At 32.5% G+C, this 22,547-nt stretch overlaps 1 protein-coding gene across 1 annotated transcript in view; it reads left to right on the forward strand.

Annotated features, from left to right (window-relative positions):
* The window catches only part of LOC143923077 (phosphatase and actin regulator 2), a 221,455-nt gene that overhangs the window by 66,314 nt on the left and 132,594 nt on the right, over positions 1–22,547 (forward strand). Inside the window, exons 2-3 of the mRNA XM_077446581.1 lie at positions 17,061–17,225; positions 21,476–21,577. Of these exons, the coding sequence (XP_077302707.1) occupies positions 17,061–17,225; positions 21,476–21,577 (267 nt within the window). The remainder of the gene's footprint in view (positions 1–17,060; positions 17,226–21,475; positions 21,578–22,547) is intronic.

Below are 22,547 nucleotides of genomic sequence, written 5' to 3' on the forward strand. Positions count from 1 at the left end.
ACTGTAACCACTCTGTTTGAAAAGAAGGATTCTCTGATCTATTTATTCTTTTTGGAGTCTGGGAGTGTGACCTATAAATGTGTGTTTTCATTTAAGGTAATGAGTTTGGACATATTTATTATTTTAAAGACTTCGATTAAGTCGCCTCTTATTCTTTTTGTCTCGATATTTTTGTATTAGTTTGGAAATCATCCTAATTTTTCTTTTTAGTGTCTTGATTAAAGGTTAATTGGATTATTAGTCACATTGCGATCGCCCAAAAGACAATTTTTGCCATGAACATTGCGAATACGGAATATTTGGCACTCAAGTTCTCGTTAGTATGATAGTTATCGTTAGTATGATGGACTTTTCGGCTGCCAGATGTTCCGTCATAGAGATTTTAGTACCCATCAACCAATGACCATTTTGTGTTGAGAGTACCCGCTGGATATAAATATTAGGCGGTTTTGGTCCGTGCATTCATCATTCGGAGCTGACAGGTCGACGGATTAATATCAATAAACTACCTCTACCACTACTGTAACGTTTTTCACTCCGATCTCGGAAACCCTTAGAAAACCATACTTATAAACAGAAGTATGTTGGTATTGGATTGGAGAAAACGTTTTAAATTCTATGAATGCCGTGTATTTTCACCTAGTTCAGCACCTCCTGACCGATTTTCAATTATTTCAAAATTAATCGACCTCTGGATAGGCAGTAGGGCACGGCTCTCACGATTCGACGTGAACACAGCCGCGGTAATAGGATTTAGTTGGCAAACATTCGGTAAGGGGTAGTCTTCTGGGTTTGACACGTACTCTGCTCGAATTCGCTCGATACATAGATTATACGGATTGTAAACGTGCCTAGTTATTTTAAAAACCGATTCAAAAATTTCATTGAAAGTCTACATAAAAATAGGGGTATTGAAACATTGACGATTCGAAAGTGTACTATGAGATTAATCTTTCGGAGCCTCGAGTAATATTCGATATGCGGAATATAGGAAAGTATGTAGATTGTTGGTCACACACCGTTTTTACTTAGCACGTCGTTTGCATAAATATACATATATGTATGTAGTTGTGAGTGAGCGGCCTTGTCCCGAAAATGCGAAATTATTAGTTTTCGCTTTTGTTTGGGTCACGTCAAAACGGCCAGATGCGCATTCGAAATATTGGTCGGTGTACATGTACATACATAATTTCTCTTTCACCTTTCGCGAAATGTTACGTGAAGAAATTGTTCGTTTTATGTGGATATGAAAACGTGGCTGTTCGGGATAGTTTACATTTTTTCGTTCTAGGATGTTGAAAGGTTAAGGCCGAAACATCAACTTGAAACAATCAATCGAAATATCACTCTCTGTTTTATGTTTCTTGTGTATTGAAACTCGTGCTTTGATATGTGTTTCTCTTCTATTATTATTCTTGTTGGCTTATTGTTGATACGCATTGCAGATCCTTTGTTATTGTTTATGTTCGATTTTCTCTTTATTTACATAGTAAATACAGTCGAAGTCGAATAAAATAAAGCTGCGTTCGTATCAAACGATTGAGTTCTAAATGCGCAACGGTGATTTTTTGTTGATAACGAGTGCCGATGTGTTGTATAATCTCTTATAGCGACTGCAATTATGTAGGTAGTCGATACCGAGCCAGACACTTTAGATTATAAAATTTTGTTAATTAACTAGTTTTTTTGTTAATTAACTTCAAATTGCATTTTTAGTTAAATGTTTTTTCGCTGCATTTGACAACATATTATCCAAAACGAAGTACTGAACCAAAATATTTATAATATACATACATAACTTTGAAGACAGACCGGTTGATAAATCAGATAGATACCACATGGACAAAACAAAATGTATTCCACGTATGTCCAGCCGTATTTGACCACTTGTAAAGAATGGTTTTATCCGAATATTATGTTTATGTATTTTTGCATTTGATACCCCATAATCAGAGGCTGGCGGACAAGTTTCCTTTGCCCACAAAAAATGTTTCACTATTGTAAATTTCTATTCTCAACCTTTTTTTACTAACCTCCTTTACGTTTCACTACTCTCTTGCTTTGTAGGATAATATAATAGTAATTGACAACACTGAACCATTTTTTATGGGGAAAAAAAACTTGTCCGCCGGTCTCTACCCATAATCCAGCATCCATCAGACGTCTTCTTACTATTTGTGAAGAAAATTTTATATTTCATTCTCTTTTCACTTCTCCAGCTACATAGCTCAGAAGGTCCGTTTTTGGGATTTTGGGAAGACATGGTCGTTAAAATGAGATTTTGACACAGTTATCTCTTCCTTATTCTTCCCGTTTTTAAACGATTTTGTATATAACTAATCACACTATATTTTTTAGGAATCATGTATATAATATCGCTATTCCGTCTGTGTGTCTGTCTGTCTGTCTAAGATAACGCTCGCCGTACTATAATAGTTGTTTCGATTCGACATACATATGTACGTCACAGCTGAACCACTGCCAAAACGTATATACGAATACAATAACAAAATAAAAAACTTCTATATATACTGATCGCTACTAATGTTTCCGCTTGGCAGAGAATTAACCGCCATCTATTGAAAATTTATTTAATTAATAATCAGTTTTTTATATTGTTGATATATAGGTAGGTGGGTAGTTTTTACCATTTTTTCATATTAAACTATTAAATATATTTAAAAGGTATTTGAAAAAAAAAAATCGACTGCGTGGGCATCGAACACATAACCGACGACACATTTCTTTTATTTTTTTTATTTAATAACTTAATATGCCAACACCCATGCGATGATATGTCACTGGGTATAACACTAGTTGATAATAAAATGCGATGTAAGTATAGTTGGTCCGCTGTAGGAAGAGAATTGGCAAAAACGTACATGCTGTCTCTTACACCGCATCTGGACCAATAGCATTTCGTGTAGAATATTGTACGCGCGAAATGGAGTGTAAAGAACAGCATGTACGTTTGACAGCAAGTGTCTTCCTACAGCGGATGGACTATAATGGCTGTTACAAATACCCGAGTATTTTCGGTTAAAACCATTTTTTATGGCCTAATATATTTGTCCACGGCTGTACAATATTATTTTTGTTTTTAGTACCTAATTAGTAAATATGTTTATTAATAAATATATTCATACATATGTACGTATACATAATTGCCAGTCAAGCTAATAGCAGTTGCTTTTCGCACAAAAAATGGTTAATATTTTAGAAAAACCATCCTTTTTTGCTTTCTTGCTTTGAACATTAATGGAGTGGTCTATTTTTATTGGAAAAAGCATCCGCCTGTAGCCATCCTTTAATATTACATATGTACATATAAAACTAATAAGCTTAAATTTTAGACGATAAATATTAGATAGCTTAAAATATATACATATGTAGATAAATATTAGACAATGCTCTTATAGATAGTATAAACTAAATAATAAAAAGTCAAATTCATATCGTGACGTTTGAGTTCATATCAAAGCTCAATATGATAATATGTAATCAAGAGTTCGCTTCGGCGAAGTGATAGAAGTACCTAACCTGGCATTGACGAGCGAATTCAAGTTTTGCATCTGTCTATAATGCAAATTATGCGGAATTATTTATGAGAAATTGAACCTCAGTATTCACGGGGGAGTTCGTTTGAAATGGGAAAGTGGCTTCTTTGAACTCTTCTTTGAAAAAAAAAAACGACAACGCCATCGATAGTCTGAATACGTTTTAGCTTAATATCGATCTGCTATTTTACAATGGAGATTATTTAATTTTCTCTCCCTTTTGATGCGTCAAACTGACCGTTTCGGATTGAATTTTGCTACGCTAGTTTGTCTGTCGGAGATTAGCTAGAACGGTAGGTACGTTGCAATTTATCGCGTAATGGCACACAATTGAGTTATATCCTGGGCCAGGGGTGGTTTCTAGACGCGGCTGGTGCTCTGGGTAATGCGATTATGATGCTTCCTCGGTATGGATATTGAGCTTTTAGAGATAGTCGGAGCTGGAAGTTTGTGCTTCGTGATTGCCTCTATCTGTTTACTAAGATGTATGTATGTATGTATGTACGTCTGTTCCAGTGTGCTGATGTGCAACTTGGCTCGTATTACGTTCAATAGACTTTGATTCATATCGAATCACGAACTCCAATGCAATTGCTTCATTCTCGTGGATGATATGCCACGATGATATTCTCGATATTTGTATCCCCTATGTACATATGTTTATACATATGAATGTTTGTATCTATCTTATGGTATTCTAACTCAGTCCGCAGACGAATTTTGGCAGGAGTCAATTTGTAGGGTTTTTTCTTTTGAAGGAAATTTCAACAATGGATCCTCTTTAGATACATATACGTATTTTGTTGACCGGTACTGTATTCACCATCGAACAATATAGTATTTTGATTCATTTTAATTTACAAATCTTTTGAATTGAATCTAGCAATAGGTATGTATGTATGGTCTTGAAATTTTGATTTAATGATTATGTGGAATGTTTATGTTAAATAATATTAGTTAACTAGTGTTGCGCCCGATGAAATATCCCATGGGTAATGACATATTAAGCTATTTATTAAAAAATAAATAATAGACATGTGTCGGCCCTGTGTTCGAACCGCACGCGGTCGTATTTTTTTCAAATATATTTAAGTTAATGTTTATATTTAATTGTTTAATATGAAACCTACCTACCTACCTTCATAGAAACAATATAAAACACCAATAGAAAAAAAAAATAATTAAATAAATTTTCAATAGATGGCGCCTAATTGCTCAGATACTTGGTAGCAAACAGTATTTATAGAAGCTTTTTGTTGATCTGGTTTATTATTATTATTTATATTCGAATGATATTCGTACGTTTTGTTGGCAGTGTTTTAACTGAAACGAACATACATATGTCGAAACGAAAAATATACTATTATTGTACGGCGAGCGTTATCGCACACATATGTACACACATAGTAGCGCTATTATATATGTATATGATGATAGAACAAATCATAAGTCAGAGTTTTCCTTTGGAATTCGGTTAAGATGATGTATAGGTTCATTTTATTTTTAAAATTTGTTATAATTTTTACACTTTACTTTTGGCTGTTTATTATAAATATAATGCACTTCAGAAATTCAATTAATAGGACTTTTTAAGTTCTTCCTCAATAGCTTGTTTTAGGCATCAATTTGTGCGGTGACATTTACACAGTTGGCCGAATTTCATAATGCGTTTAAATTATAAGTGTGTATTTTTAACAGCGAAAGGTTAATAATAGTTCCGCCCATTTTTGAATTTGAGTTTTTATTCGATTGCGTTATTTTATGACTTTTCCAAATTAATATGTACGATACATATTTTTATTTTAATAAACATATTCTAGTGTCTTCACAGATTACCCCAATATGGCACTGTGGTTAGATAATACATATTATAAATAATACACATTTTATATAAACATATTAAATATGTTTAAACATAAAATATATTGAAACACATTTCAATTTACTTTACACAAATTCACACGTTACCGAAAATATAAAAAAAAACAATGCAAAATATGTATATTTACCTTATTTATGTAAATGTTACAGTGAAAGCATATTTCAAGTGAAAATATATTTTCACCAATTCAAGCAGTGAAAATGTATCACACAATGAATTTACAACGTTTAACTCTATAAATTTAACCCTAACAACCCAATTTTAAATGAATAGGGCCAACCCTTACTTAACCTAACCTATCCTAACCCTTAAATAATACCAACCCTAACAATCTAATCTTAAATGAATAAAACCAACCCTGAACATGTAACTGGTTATTATTTCACTGAAACCTCAGTGGAAATATATTTTCACTTGAAATATAATTTCATTGTTACATAAATATCATACCAAGTATCGATATATAAAGTTTTATTTTTATTACATACCCAATTCCGAGCATGGGAAAGTTCATCATGCAGTGAAACGATACAATTACGAGTAATTATCATGTTTTGATTTGGATCTCAATCTACCACTCCTAAAACTAATGGAACAGTCGCTTGATCATTGATTCATATGTTTTGTTTTTTTTTAAGTATAACTTATTTACGGACAGTATAGTAAATTGCTCTGATATGAGAGTTTATAACGCTGAAAAATAAGTGAGAGATGACGGTGAAGACTCCCTTCTTCAAAATTACTTCACATGCCTAACCCGTTTCTTGATTTGTAAAAATATTTAAAAAATTATATATCACCGACAAGCGTTTACAGCATTTATTGATAGTTTTATTAGATTCGGAACCGATTTGACTTCCGAGACGGTCCCCTGCGAGATATCCCCGGTCTATTTGTTTTGAAAATAGCTCTTTTGGTTTGTTATAAATCACAATCGGTCTTTATCCCTGCGGAAGCGTGCGAGCAGCCAGTCCAGAAATAGTGAGCTTTTTCCGTGTCGGCGGCGATTTTCGTCCCGGAGTTGAATTTCATCCGGGATGAAATATGTTCTCCGGTACTTTTGCTCGAGTGCAATTATGAGACGGTTGGGCTCTTCAAATTCGATTTTAAACGAGCGACTTTTAACCCCCTCGCCACCCTCGCGTCGACGTCGCCACTTGTCTGGGTCGTTATCGTTGTAGCGTGTCTGATTTTTGACGATTTTACGCACGTTTGTTCCGCTGAAATCATTTGCTTTCATGTATGAAAATACCATATATTGAATTAATACAAAAATACCGTTCAAAAAGTGTAATTTTATTTTTGTCCCTTTGACTATCGTAAAAAAAAACACGATATATTCACCAGTGGCGGCTCGTCCGTATGGGCTGCGGGGCTGCAGTCCTCCCAGTACAGTACAAATGCATGCTATTTTTGTCATCCACATGGGCTGCGGGGCTGCAGACCTCCCAGTATAGTACATATTCAAGCTATTTTTATTTTCATTCGATCACCGGTTTGGTTAACGAGCTACTACATCCTGAATAATCTCTGCAGCCCCCCCACTATGAAATCTCACGAGCCGCTACTGATATTCACACATTTATAATACGAGTACTGCATGTTTAATTTGTATGATGGCGAAGTAAAAATATTTGTTATTTATTTTTATATCGCAACGAAGAAGAAATAAAGAGACGTATGAAATTGGGATGGAGTGCATTTGGACGAATGAATGCCGTTTTTAAATCAAAAATGTTAATTTGATCCAAGAAAATAATCTTCGATCATCAATGTGTTTTGCCAGTGATCACGTATGGATGTGAAACTTGGACATTGCACGTCAAGATGCTACAAAAAGTCCAATACACTCGAAGAAGTATGGAACGCTGTGTGCTTGACATAACGAGGAAAGACAGGAAACGGAATACGTGGGTGAGAAGTATGGCAAGGGTAGTGGATAGAGTGAATATATTGAATTGGGTGGGCCACGTGGCTAGAATAATGGACAAAAGAAGAGCTAGAATGGTACACGAGAGAATGCAAAGGGGTAAAAGAAAGACCGCAGGGAAGATTGGTAGAATAAATTAGGAAAATGTGTGGGGTGAGATGAACGATAGTTGCACAAAACAGAGACGTGTGGAATGTGAGGGTGAGTGGCGTGAAATGTTGATGATGCTATATATTTAGTTAATGTCTTCTATTAGTTTCGATTCAAATATTTTGTAAATTCCTAATTGGGGGGGGGGGGGGGAGTCAACTCAAAAATTTGATAAAATATTGAATTGCCATCGGAATATTTCAAGAATGTCGTCTTGGTGCCGCTGGTTTAAAATTGCTTACAAGATTTGAACCGCACGAACAGAAATGTCAAGCCAAATAAAACCATGTTAAAAATGTATTCAGTATGCTGTATCTAAACGTAAAATTTGGCTTAAGTAATGAAAATTAAAATATCAAAGTTTCTGTTTAAAACATTCATTTATTTCATCGTTGCTATCATTGTCTTGCACATACATATGTACATATTATTAGAATTTACAGAATTTCAAATTTAATTGTCTAATTTTGATGTAATATGACCAATCGACTGAAAGTCTGCAGGACAACTAATTATTATAGCAAAGCGTTACTCCCGCTCAATTTAATGATATGATTATTATTGTTATCCGAGAGATAATCTCGGATTCATAGTGATGTCTACTGCTACCCTTCGAATGGACGTAGTTCTACGTCATAATACATATGTAACTTCCGATTTCTTCTAAAAACAGCAATACGCCCACGGAAACAGTAAATGGCGACTTCCACATGATCCAAAATTGAAAATTACCGGTTGTTATTGCGCGTGCTGTTAAATTTGAACTACGTACAATTTATTTTATGTATGAACTAGGTGCTACCCGGCTTCGCTCGGTTCAACTTTTGACGATCTCTTCCGTTTTAGCACGGATGTAATAAAAGTGACTTGTAATGGAGTCTAGTAGTGAGTTTTATATATAAGATTACAGACCCCGTTTCGGTTTCATATATATGATGATGATATTTAGTCGTTTTTATTCGTCGTTGCATTTAATGCGAAATTCGAATTGCCAACGCGGACGGTGTGCAATTTTTTCTATTATTATATTTGCATATGGAATATTAATTACATACGAGAGGTCGAGTTCATTGAACGGCTCGATGAAATTAAAATCGAGCTCAACGATCGAACTTTCAAATTAGCTTTTGTCAATATTGAATGAATGAAATCAGATATAATTACATCAAATTTTGTTTTTAACCACATTTCAACACTTAATTAGATGTGTTATTATTTTTGTGTTTCGAGTCGAGTATAATGAATGAAATTATCTGTGCTGGTAAATCGCTGTTGAATATTATCTAGCGCTGATCTAATTTCATTCAATATATCTTTCTCACAGTGTCTCGGTACGTAATATTGTAGGTATGTTGGTTTTTGTATGACGAAGTGAATATTTTTGTTTTTGATCTGATGTGTGTATTATGTATGTATGTAGATATGAAAGTAGATATTATTGGTGGATATTTTAGACAACAATGGAACGGAACCGTTTCGTAGTGGGTTTCAAGGATCTCATCCGTGCAGCTGAAATCGTCTCGAAAGTTTGTCATGCCTTCTTTTCAGTCTCCCTGCCGTACTTGAGACACGTGATGTCGCATCGGTCACGTCCACTTGGTATTGCCTATGGTGAAACGTGTTCCGATTCTTCGTCGGTTTCTCCATTAGCTTTGTGGGTGAATCGCAGACGTCGTATTCCGAGCGAATGCGAATCAGCCAAACCACCCCCTTTAAACCTAAATAATATACATACGTGTGTGTACTTGCACATCGCGTGAGGGATCGAAAGTAGGTAGATGAGGGTTTGATTAATTGGAGGATTTATTCGGCACAGGGAGTGAACTGCTTGATTGGTATCTAAAAGTATATATCTTTGATAGTAAATACATGTATGCAAAATGTGTAGGATATTGTATTTTGTTATATACATTCATATGTGCCATGTCAGGAACTACCTCAAGGCGACACATGTGGTTAGATAGGGTTGTCAGATTTCATGCAAGTCAAACCGGGACACCCCCCCCCAAAAAAAATCAGATCTTTGACTCTTCTATAGATATATTTTCAATCGAAGTGATAACATTTAGTATATCTATAATTGATTTTTTTCTCTTCTATTTTTAATATATGTAAATGAAGAGTGCTACAATTACAATGAAGAAACCAAAGATAGACTTCACTGAGAGGACTAGTCAAAAAATCTAATAAGGTTTTTAGTGCTCTTTCTTCAGCTAAAAAAATCTTTTAAAGCTCCAAATAGCTTTAAAGTGCGTTATATTGCAGGTAATAGTGATAGCCACCTAGTTTTTGAATGTGAGAGTAGATTTTTATATTCAATGTTAGCAAAATCACAGAAAACTTTTAGTCTTTCTGTTCTGACTATGTCTATTCCACGTCTGCGTGTGATGAATCATTCTGAGTGAGAAAATGATCGATTCAAGATAAATTAATTGATGCCTGATACACATTTTTGTCTCCCTTCTACAAATAGTTCTCCAGATAGTATAAGACAGAGACAAATAGTTCATTGTTGAATATTGCTGCATGTCGATGTCTGGACCAGACATCGACATGTTTTTAGTTTATGTTAATTCTGAGTTAAAAACTTCGGTAGGAATTTAAAAAGTAATAAACCGGGACATTTGGGCGTCCCGAGAGGTTTGTTCGGGACACCGGGACACGAGACTTAAAACTGGTGACAATCCCGATTAATCGGGACGCCTGACAACCCTAGGTTAGATTTTTTTTGTTCATAAGTACTAACAATTTTTCAAACATTACAGTATGTATTTAGAATACATTAGATATATCTATGGACATACAACAATTTTACACAGCAAATTTGTGAGAAATACAAAATTCAAAGATTCGAGATGTCAATAACTCGAACTTGCGAGAAACTAAGGGAAGTATACTTTATTGGATTTATTGGATGAACAATTAAGCTAGAAAATTATAACAAGAGACAGAAGGTCGATCTGTGTTTTTTAATATCCACGAGATCTCGCTAGCAGCCTATGTATTTGGCCGGGGCTTGAACCAACGACCTCTCTATTGGTATGCAATAGCTCTACCAGTGCAACTACGCTGTGGTTATATGTATATATGTTTTGAAATCGTACTGCTGTTTACGTGCAGTACCATTATGAATAGACCGTAATGGCGAAAACACACTGAGTGGTACGTGTTTTTTTTGAGCTACTTCTAAACATGCGAAAAAAACGCAGCACCCTTAGCCCATCTACATGGTATACAGTCCCAAAAATCACCCCCTAGAGTGTTTTCGGTGGAATTTTATCCTTGTATTCATACTTGCTTGACAGTGATCGATGACGGTAAATCTTACAATTTAAATTTGAAGAAATTTAAATTGTCGGTTGCATATGGATATGCATTCTGCACGCGCAACTACACCCGAATTCGGCTTGGGGAAAACCCACTGTTTACGGTCACAGCGGGAAACCAAGGACGTGACGTCCCATACCAATCAGTGTGTTTTCGCCCTTAGAGTATCTTAGATTAAATTTCTCTTAAATGCAAACAAAAAAGTATTTGTAACTGTAGCAATGGCAATGGGTAGGTCACGTAGTTAGAAGAATGGACGGCAGATAGACGAAATAAATGCTCGAATGGTATCTGAAATAATGTAAAAGGGTGCAAGGAAGGCTACAGGTGAGATGGATGGATGAAATCAGAAAAAAAAATTGAATTGAGATGGATGAGAGTTGCCCAAAACAGAGACGAATGAAAGCGTGTTGGAGAGGTTTTCATCCAACAGTGGATGACAAATCCACTCGTCAGCTTGCACTGGGTTGGATAGTTTTCGAACAAGGAACATGAATGTATACATGCGAATATTGGAATACTTACATATGTAAATGGAAGGGCCATGATGATATTATTGTGTGCCTGTTCGTCAGTACATCAGTACGAATTTTCGTACGGAATCACGGAACGCGTTTTCACATTTCCTTGTGTGGAACACTTTCACGTGTGGAGTATCATTTTAGGTATGAAAGTGGCGTGAAATTTATGAAAAATAATCCAGCTCGTATGAAAGAATTATACACACACACGTACATATACGTATTCACTTTCTAGTCGCCATGTTTCATTTTTTTCGAATTTCTCTATTTTTCGACATACATAAATAGGGGTACACCCTCTATTTCCTCGTCCGACTAATGGGGTTCATCTCGCGCTCATTATGCAAAATATTACAATACACGTAAGGCCATCGCTCATCGATCCGCTTGCTCTTACGGAAATTCAATCTATTTTTAAAGTCTACTCTAAAGGGCGTTTACCCTTTTAGTGCCGCAATAGATATTCACGTCGTCTCGTACCGTATATTGCACGTATATGTAATATAAAACATTCAAACGAGATAGGCAAATGCGGCTCTATTCGTCGTCGAACTCCGTATAATATTGTGCATGTGCATTGGTCGGCATATGTATGCATATACATATGTACATATATAGACATGTGTGCACGTGCATACTAGTGCGGATACGTGGAATTATTCGCCATTGGAAGAATTGCAACGTAATATCCTTTTATTTATTTATTTATTTATTTATATATAATTTTAGCTATTAGCTAATTAAAAAAAGTACATCTTAATAACTTATCTAATAATATAGCTATTAGCTAATTTAAAAAAAATACATCTTAATAAATCTAAAAGTCTATATTTAACTTATATGTACTGTCCCTCACAGAGGTGTCTCTTGACTCCTCGCAAGAATGCATCCATGGTCTCAGAAGACCTGATGCACTCAGGGAGGGCGCTATACATTAGCACACCCCAGTGAAAGACAACCCCAGCTGTCTTATTTTTTCTTACTCTACTACTTACAACTAGTTTGTCCTTATTTCTAGTATAAAATGTTTATCTCTATTATATAATCATCAAAGTACTTAGGCAATAACTTATGATCTAACTTATAAACAAACGATAATGTGCTTAGCTTTAAACTATTACTAATACTCAACCATTCCAATTCACCTAACATACTTCGAATACTTTTTAATCTACCAACATTCAAAATACCTCTCATAGCTTCATTTTGTAATTTTTGTATTTTCCCTAAATCTTGGCCACAATGTTTAAAAAAAAAAAAGTTTCAGACTGGGCTTGCGACTCTACTAATGATTTTAGATTTTTTTCATTTGCTTGTATTTTGTATTAGTTTTGTGTTATCGTTTTGTTGCGGGACCTCATTGTAATATATGCTATGTTGTTTTTCGTTAATTGGAAAACTTTAAGACGTATGTATGTACATTATACGAGTATAACCACTTTTCTCTCCCCTCTTTGACAATGTAATTTCACGTCTGGGAAATAATGAAGATTCGTCTGCGGCGCGTATCTACGTATTTTTCGTTTGATGTGTATTTCTTAGATTAAATACACGATGGAATGCTTAAAGCAGCTTTTCCAGGTACTTCTTAATTATAAAATATCTATATATAATATGTATTTAAGAAGTATCATTAGGTTAATTGTTGTATTCGTGCGAAAATTTTCACTGTGTTTTTGATCTATGTAAATAAAAAGCTATTAATACATACGTATGTATGCCTCACGTGACATTTTTTTTATTTAAGTTATCTGGAATTATGCAAATTTGAAGACTCAAAAATCCACGATTCGCATGAGCGTATTTCGCGTGACAATCTATTAATTATTTAAATACAAATCTCGCATCTGTGAGGCACGTGTACAAAGGGCTTCCCGCGAAAATAAATATTTCTGTTGATATTGATCAATCTTTTTATTTCGTGACGACTTAATTCGAATCATAGAAGTTTTGATGAGAAATATGTGAAATATGAAGACCTTGCAGTTAGTATATTTGTAAAAATAAAATAAAATATACGTCCTGGTCACTCGCTATCTATCACAGTGTGGCAAGTGTTAAATTAAACATCTGAATTTTCTGATTTTTAAACCGTTTCGAATTTTTCGTATAAATTGAGAGTTGTAATACTCGCATGATTTCAAGTCACGATTATTTAAAGTATTTTTTGTAAATAATTCATTAAAATTACCTACAATTGATTTCATATGGGCTTAATTTAATGTTTAACAAAAATTAAGGAGGGGCTTAATTTTCAAGCTCACCCTGTTCGTTTCATATAAATAATATGGTTTTCTGATGATTATTTTACAAATATATGCATGTACCTTTTTCAAAAATTCATATCACCAGAAGGGTGGACTAGTGGTTAGCATATTATGCTTTCGAGCAGAGTGGTTACGGGTTCGAGTCGCACTAGAGTCCCGCTGCTGGCCATACCTTGGTTTGTGACTCCAGGTTGATCGTTTCTTATCAGAGTTTGCCTTTTTATTTCTTTCTGATTTTCATTGAAACGGTTCTTGTAAAATTGGCATCTCCTTTCCTATCTATCTATAGATGTCACTGTGGATGTTTGTATGAATTCGCACTGTTTAAATTGCTTATGTACATATATTGATCGGTTATATTGTGTCTTGAAAAGTGCACTCGTCGCTTTGGCGCGATCTGTTAAGGCGAGTGTTCATGTTCTATGAAATAAAATAAATAAATAAAAGTGTTTCCTCAGGAATTAAAATGATGAATTTAGTGGATCGTGACCTCCTAAAGTCTGGCGACCGCTGTTCTAAATGATCTTATGTTAAAATTTTGTGATTTTTTTTTAATAAAATGAAATATTTTTGAGAACTGCCTACTATTTTTTTACTTCTCAGTTGCAGCCCTATTCTACTACATACATAACTTATTTCAACATTTTTAGAATCGGTGATCTAATGCATTTTTTTTTTATCAATAAAATGTTGAGGCGCGGCGCCAGTTGATGGCATTTAATAAAATTTTGTAAACATTAAAAATGTGAATGTTAATAAATACATGTACATATATATCTATATATGTACATATACTTATACAATATCTTATCGTCTCAATCAATTTAAGGCTATTAATTCGGATGTATTGTGTAGTAAGCGGGCATCCCACCGCGCCGCCATATCTAATACATACTTGGTCTCTTTATTGCCAATAAATATTTTTATTATTGTCATAGACCCTTTCGGTTTTATCACCGAGTTGATTAAAATTTGATACGCGGCCGGGATGGAACAATTTTTTGAAGCTATCTTTGCCGTTCACGTGGATAGAATGAAAGTTTTATTGCGTAATTTTGCCGAGTGTGTACTCGAACGGCTTAAGAAGGTCGATCGTGACCGAATCAAGGCTCCTTACGGTGATTAATGACTGAATGGGTGTCGAACACAATTCTTTTCGAATGTGCTTACCACATACAATAATATACATAGTACAATGTGGATATTTAAACTTTCGTCAGGATAATTATTACAATTACACTCGGAATGTGCTATGGTTCCATTTTAAATATCATCAAACTCGGCCACTAGATTACTATTACAGACCATCTGTATAATAAATTATTGTTTGTATTATATACGTATGTGTTTGTCTATCAAATTTGGTGTTTGTATAGTATAGGCACTGTGTGTAGACGTGAAGAGGGATTTCCGAAATCGGAGTGAATGTCGCAGCGAGTGGTGGTGGTAGAGGTAGTTTATTGTTCTCGATCCTTCGACGAGCTAGCTCCGAATTAGGCATGGAACAGAATCGCCGAATATTTATACACAGCGTGTACTCTCAGCACAGAGATATCATTGGTCGATGGGTTTCGAGACCTTATTGGTTGTTGTATACGGTTTATTCATGCGGCGAGGCCTTTTGGGCGCGAACGCCAGATTAGGGGATTAGTACTAGTAAACCAGTGTTCGATGAGCACCAATTACACAATCTCCACATTGCATTACTATCTTACGGTACCCACGATACACTAATATCTGAAGACGGTATTTTGTACTGAAAATCTGAACACCATTCGCTACAGGGAACTGATGATATAATTTTTTAGCAATTAATCTATTTTCATTATCTGTATTGTAATTGCAATTACTGTAAGTCAAGAATTAAGTAATTAAGTAATTAAGGACCGGCGGACAAGATGCTCGACGGCTAAAAAAATGGTTCAGTATTGTCAATTTCTATTGTCAAACATTTTTTTTTGCTAATGGAGAGGACTATTGTTATTTTATGGCGGCAACTTGACCGCCGACCTCTACTTATTATAGCCGATCAGATGTAGCGTGAGAACCACGCATGCTGTCGCATTCGTGTAGTGTATTTTAACAGGGGTAAAATAACTTCTTTGTTTTTATTAAATCATTTCTTATTTAACTATATTATATTATTACAATATAATTAAATGCAAGGTTTGTAATACCATTACTGTAAGTTTTGTTGTCTAAAACATTTAAATTTCCATTTATATGAAATATGTATATTCGTATTCCACAAAAAAATTAATAATATCAACAAATTAGGTATTGTATATTAAAATTGTATTTATGTAAATATTTCAAAACACGAAACACCAACTCAAAACTTACAAAAAATAGAAGTCAAATTCTATCGACCGCTATACGCACGAAGAATGTTGTATTTATTGACCAAAATTCAATGCGAAACCGAAACGAAATGTGATTGGCCATTGCGGGTCGAGTGGGGGGTGAATGCGATAGCATGTATATTTTAGATACCAGCACTTCCGGTAGTAAATCTATTTCGGTAGTACCGGTAGAGACAAATGTCGTGTTTTGAATACTTAAAACAGACCATGCCTTCTTGGACGTTTTTAGACATTTAAAATTTCTCCGTCAAAACAAACTATATAACAATAATTAATAGTGACAATTGGCAATAACATTGTTGTTGTTTTTGGTATCACTAATGTGAAATAGTTCCATTACAATCAAAAATCAACAGCCATTCAATGTGTTGAATAAATCGTTTTTTAATTTTCTTTGTAATGACGAATATATACTTTTGTTTATATTTATGCTTCTAAGGGCGAAATCACATAGCGGTGAATGTGGGACGTGTGTTTTTTTTTAGATAGTTTTAAACATATAGAAAAAATGTCGCGTTCGTGGGATGCGTACATGGTATAGTCCTTTGAAAACTATACATTCGACCGTTCGTCGTTTAAATCGTATGGTAGTATTTATCCTTGCTTGACAGTGATCTATAACAAAACGACCCTTCGGACCATTTCGGTTTTGACGAACGACCCCTTGGACCGAATTTTACCGAAAATGGTCCGAAGGGTCGTTTTGTTATATGTAGATCACTGTCAAGCAAGGATAAATACTAGCATACGATTTTAACGACGAACGGTCGAATATATCGTTTCCAATGGACTATACCACGTACGCATCCCACGAACGCGACATTGTTTCTATATGTTTAAAACTATCTAAAAAAATCCACGTCCCACATTAACCGCTGTGTGATTTCGCTCTAATGAGTTGAGGACTATTTAAATGTTTTTATTTTTATTTGGGGTCCAAAACGATTTCATCGATATCCTTGTGATGAAATAAATAATGTCGATCTTTTTTTTATTAGGCAGGTGTATTTATTTGATTGTGTGTGTGTGCATATAGTAAAATTGTATGTTTGTTTGTTTGCAGCTAAGAAGCAGAATGGTGCAGCGTTGCGCACCAACAGTTTGGGCACGGGCGCCCGTACACCCCCCTTAGAGCGCAAGTCGCGCTTGTCGGCACTAGGCAGACTCTTCAAACCATGGAAGTGGAAAAGAAAAAAGAAGTCGGACAAGTTCGAGGCCGCATCTAGATGTAAGAGAACGAAATTCATTCTATTCTTTCAGGTATGCCGGGAGTGTTTTCCAGTGCACTCGTGGCGAATTTTTTTGATCTATCAACTACACAGACGGTACAATACATAAGTAGTCTGTGTGTTTTATTTAATGGGAGCTTCTGGGTTCATTTGGTGACCGTGTATATATATATATATATATATATATATATATATATATATATATATATATATATATATATATATATATATATATATATATATATATATATATATATATATATATATATATATATATATATATATATATATATATATATATATATATATATATATATATATATATATATATATATATATATATATATATATATATATATATATATATATATATATATATATATATATATATATATATATATATATATATATATATATATATATATATATATATATATATATATATATATATATATATATATATATATATATATATATATATATATATATATATATATATATATATATATATATATATATATATATATATATATATATATATATATATATATATATATATATATATATATATATATATATATATATATATATATATATATATATATATATATATATATATATATATATATATATATATATATATATATATATATATATATATATATATATATATATATATATATATATATATATATATATATATATATATATATATATATATATATATATATATATATATATATATATATATATATATATATATATATATATATATATATATATATATATATATATATATATATATATATATATATATATATATATATATATATATATATATATATATATATATATATATATATATATATATATATATATATATATATATATATATATATATATATATATATATATATATATATATATATATATATATATATATATATATATATATATATATATATATATATATATATATATATATATATATATATATATATATATATATATATATATATATATATATATATATATATATATATATATATATATATATATATATATATATATATATATATATATATATATATATATATATATATATATATATATATATATATATATATATATATATATATATATATATATATATATATATATATATATATATATATATATATATATATATATATATATATATATATACAAGTTTATTTTGAGGTGCTACAATACTTAGGCATGTTTTTTCAATTATTTTATATCGCAGCAAATTTTTTTGACTCTTGGATTTTTTCTAAACTTAATTTTGACCATATTCACTTTCATAAAAATAATGAACACTAATAACAAATAAATGGGTCTGGTTCACCTCATAGAAAGTCGAAACATCTTAGGTCGAAAGATCGAAAAGAATGTATGCATGGTAAACGGTACTATATATATATAATATATGTATATCAGTGGCGTACGGTGAAATTCTCTCTTTTTGTCGTACAGCCTTACTTAATGTGCACGGGCAGGATACAAGAGGAACAGCCTGTTCCTTTTGTATCCTGCTAGCGCACATTAAGTAAGGCTGTACGACAAAAAGAGAGAATTTTACCGCACGCCACTGATATGTATAGTACCCGCTCTTCATATGTATGCATGGGAAACGAAAAAAAAAAATTCGATTTTTCGACTTTCGATGTGGTGGCTAGCGCAAATAAATATATTGCATATGAAAAAAATCATTCAATGGAACAAATTTATTTGCACTTTAAGATCACACAAAGTTGTCGGTATTTTTTTTAAGTAAGGGGTTTATTTTTTCTATTAATTTTTTTTGTTGGTATGATACTTGTACCGTATTTGTCTATATTTTTTCACCTTGTTTTTTATTTCTAATTAAATTAGTTTTTATGTTTCACGGCGTACCAAGTGAATAGTATCTATTTTATAGTTAAAAGTATTCGAAATAAAGTTAGGATGTACCAAATGAATAGTTTTTGATTTTAAGTATAAAACAGCAGAATTAAAGTTCAGTGTACTTAGCGAATACTATCTAAAATAAAGTTAAATTATGCATATATTCGGCTTTTTCTAATCAATTGATTTGCAAAAAAATCACATTGCTTTTTATTGTACTTGATCTAGAAGATACAGAAAAACCTGTGTTCTTCAATAAAAAGGCATACATTTTCATTTTTCGAATAAATAATAAAAGTGATTCTCAGAAATTGATGATATTGTTGCGTATGGGGGGGGTTCAGGCTCTAAATGAAAGGCCAAAGTCGCTTCTCGGCATTTATTCAACGATTTAAGAGGTCCACACGGAACCGCTGCTCGCTCCAGAATATCTCGCACTGAATATTTGATAATACCGTTTTTAAAAAACAAGTTACCTTCAAGACTATAATTGTGGTATTTCCATTGCAATTTTTATTGCGCATTACATTATGTAACGTACTCAAGTATTATTGAATCCAGTCTTCTGGCTGTGTATCTTTTTTGTCTTAGTTTATTCGGTAAACTATACCAATAGTTGATGTTATCTAGTTAACAATTTGAATCATGAAACATTAATACATTAGTTGAATATTCTTTACCTATCTATCTGCATATCATTATATTATACTTGTTTTTAAACTGTGATAGTTTTTCGTTACGATGTGGTTGTCACTAAAAGTATTCGTGAAACATGTATTATATGTATGTAAATCGATTGTTATTTTATTGATGCAATTATTCGTTATTGAATGGAAATGGGTTTTGATAAATGAAATACGATATATCAGATTCGAGAGGGTTGTCTGTCTATACATACATAATTATGTATATCATCACTTTATTAGATTAATAAAACGCAGTGACACGGGAGGTTCCAGGTGATAAATGCTGGTTTTTTTTTTGTATTAGCATACAAATATAGTTATTTATCCAAGTAACAAGCGTTGAATGAAATAAAGACATCGTAAATTTAACCCTCGATAAATATTTACAATGGGAGGGATTTTCACGCTATATTGGACATACCATACATATATTTGTAGATATGTAGGTTTTCCTTTGAAATTTTACTATTTGCTCATAAAGAATGTCGATGATTGGAATTTTTCATTACTGAATAAAATCGCCGCAATCGACGAAACTCGCATTGTGAACTATTTCGCGTATGAGAATAAAGTGATATTGGTTTTTGAGATATAGAACCGTTTTTATATACATATACATATACAAATGTATTTGCCATGGATATAACTTTAAAGTGACTTTTTTCTTTGAAATTATATTACGTTTATAATATTGATACATGGGTTGCTTTATTATCATTCAATTGATGGTGATTGTGTTTGGCATTCTTTCCTCCAGTTTTATTAACGATGCCATTTAGACATTTGATGGATGAATAAATCATTCAATTACTACGGGTCTCCTTGTCGAACAATAACGACTTGGAAACTTCTTCACTTTTTCGAGCTTTCGTACTGAACATTAAATTGATTTAATACAATTGCAAAGCGTATTTTGAATATTTATTCTATATAGCAGAGCTATTCAAATTACATATTAATATACCGTGAAAAATTATCTATAAAAAACCAAGGTATTAGGGTACTCCTTAAAAAAGTTTGAGAAACTCTGCTATACCGATATAACATTTACTTGCACACAAGCACGTGCTCACAAGAATTTAATAAGTTTAGATGCTGCTTATTGAGTATGTTTCGTTGTATTAATGTGAAAAATTAGTTTCAAATGGGAATCAAATATTCAATTTGGATTTTGACTTCATTACACTTAGTTGGTTTTTAAAGATACGTAATCTATATATGTACATACAAACTCGTAAATTATTTTTCTTTGTATCTGGCAAAGTCTTTTACTTCAAACACGCATGTATGTCTGTACATATGTACATTACTTATGTAGACCAGAGCGATAAACGCTAATTTCGGATTTTCATCGATGGACCTAGTGGAAAGCTTTCGTTGTAATAAAAATTTCATTGTTTTGTGCCCTGTCCTGTGCCACCAACCAATTGATTTATCTCGATAAAAAATGATATATGAAGAGATACTGTATGAAAAAACCTACTTTTTCGAAATTGTTGTCGAAGTCTAATTTTACAAAAATGAATTTTTATTCGTTTTGAATTAAAAAAAAGATTTGAATATGAACATATAAAATTTTATTATTTTTTTTTATTTGATTCGTAATATACAATTGTATGCATACTTTGATTAATTAATTTTTGATGTTTATACAGCATTGGAGCGTAAAATTTCCGTCCGCGCAAACAGAGATGAGTTGGTGCAGAAGGGGATCCTGATGCCCGACAGTAGCCCCATCTCTCCCATACCCGAGCCAGGTGAGTTCAATTAAAGCGAATAATAAAGTAAAAAACAAAAAACATAGAACCAGATTTTCTGTTGGTTAATAATTATAACCAATGTGCCCTTTATCCTTTTATTAAAGAAAAAAAAACTAACTGAATTTAATTTCTTCAGTTATATTTTATATATTTCGAGTCCAGTTCCAATATAATAAATATACTTCGTTAACCCGGCTTGACGGTATTTTGTAGTTACTAATTTAATATAATACAATTGTGCAAATTAGATTGAGCTTAAGGGTTCCCAAAGGACGTTGTTAATGACGCAACTTACATACATAAGAATGGTAGTTAATTATTCATTACGCAGCTTCCGGTTGGAGATAATTATGCCGGATGAACTTTATTTTAATACTCGATGCTTTAATTTTATGTTTTGTTTGTATAATACGTAAGATTTTCGTTTAGCGCCGCTTTTAATTAGCATTGTTTTTATGATGGTGTTTTTCGATAAAATAGCGCCACGTGTGAAAATTTTCCGAAAACTATGCCGATTTTCCGATCGTGTTTCGAAACCGACGAGGTTTTCATCCTTTTCCACAACCGGGTTGTGTAGAGCTTTTACCGAAACGCTTGAAAATTTTCGCCACTTTCGATAGATGTCCTCTGTTCGGAAAATTTATTCGAATACAATATTCATATTTATACAAAAAATGATATTGTATATAATTTACAATAGTATCGATGGTGTATTTTAATTCAAAGATGTGTTTTTTTTTCTTATATACATACATATGTATGTTCGAATTCTTAAACTTACTGGCACATTCCTTGGATCTCTTCAATGTCAGCTATGTTGAGGTGGTTGAGCTCATCTCACTTATTTAGCATGATATTATTATTTCTATATATTTTTGTGTCATACTATATATATATTTTTTATTCTGTATTTGTTTTTTTTTCTGTATATGTTTAACCACAATGACGTTTTGAGGCTACCTGTCAA

The sequence above is a fragment of the Arctopsyche grandis genome, chromosome 1 (genome assembly GCF_051622035.1).
Source record: "Arctopsyche grandis isolate Sample6627 chromosome 1, ASM5162203v2, whole genome shotgun sequence".
NCBI lineage: Eukaryota > Metazoa > Arthropoda > Insecta > Trichoptera > Hydropsychidae > Arctopsyche > Arctopsyche grandis.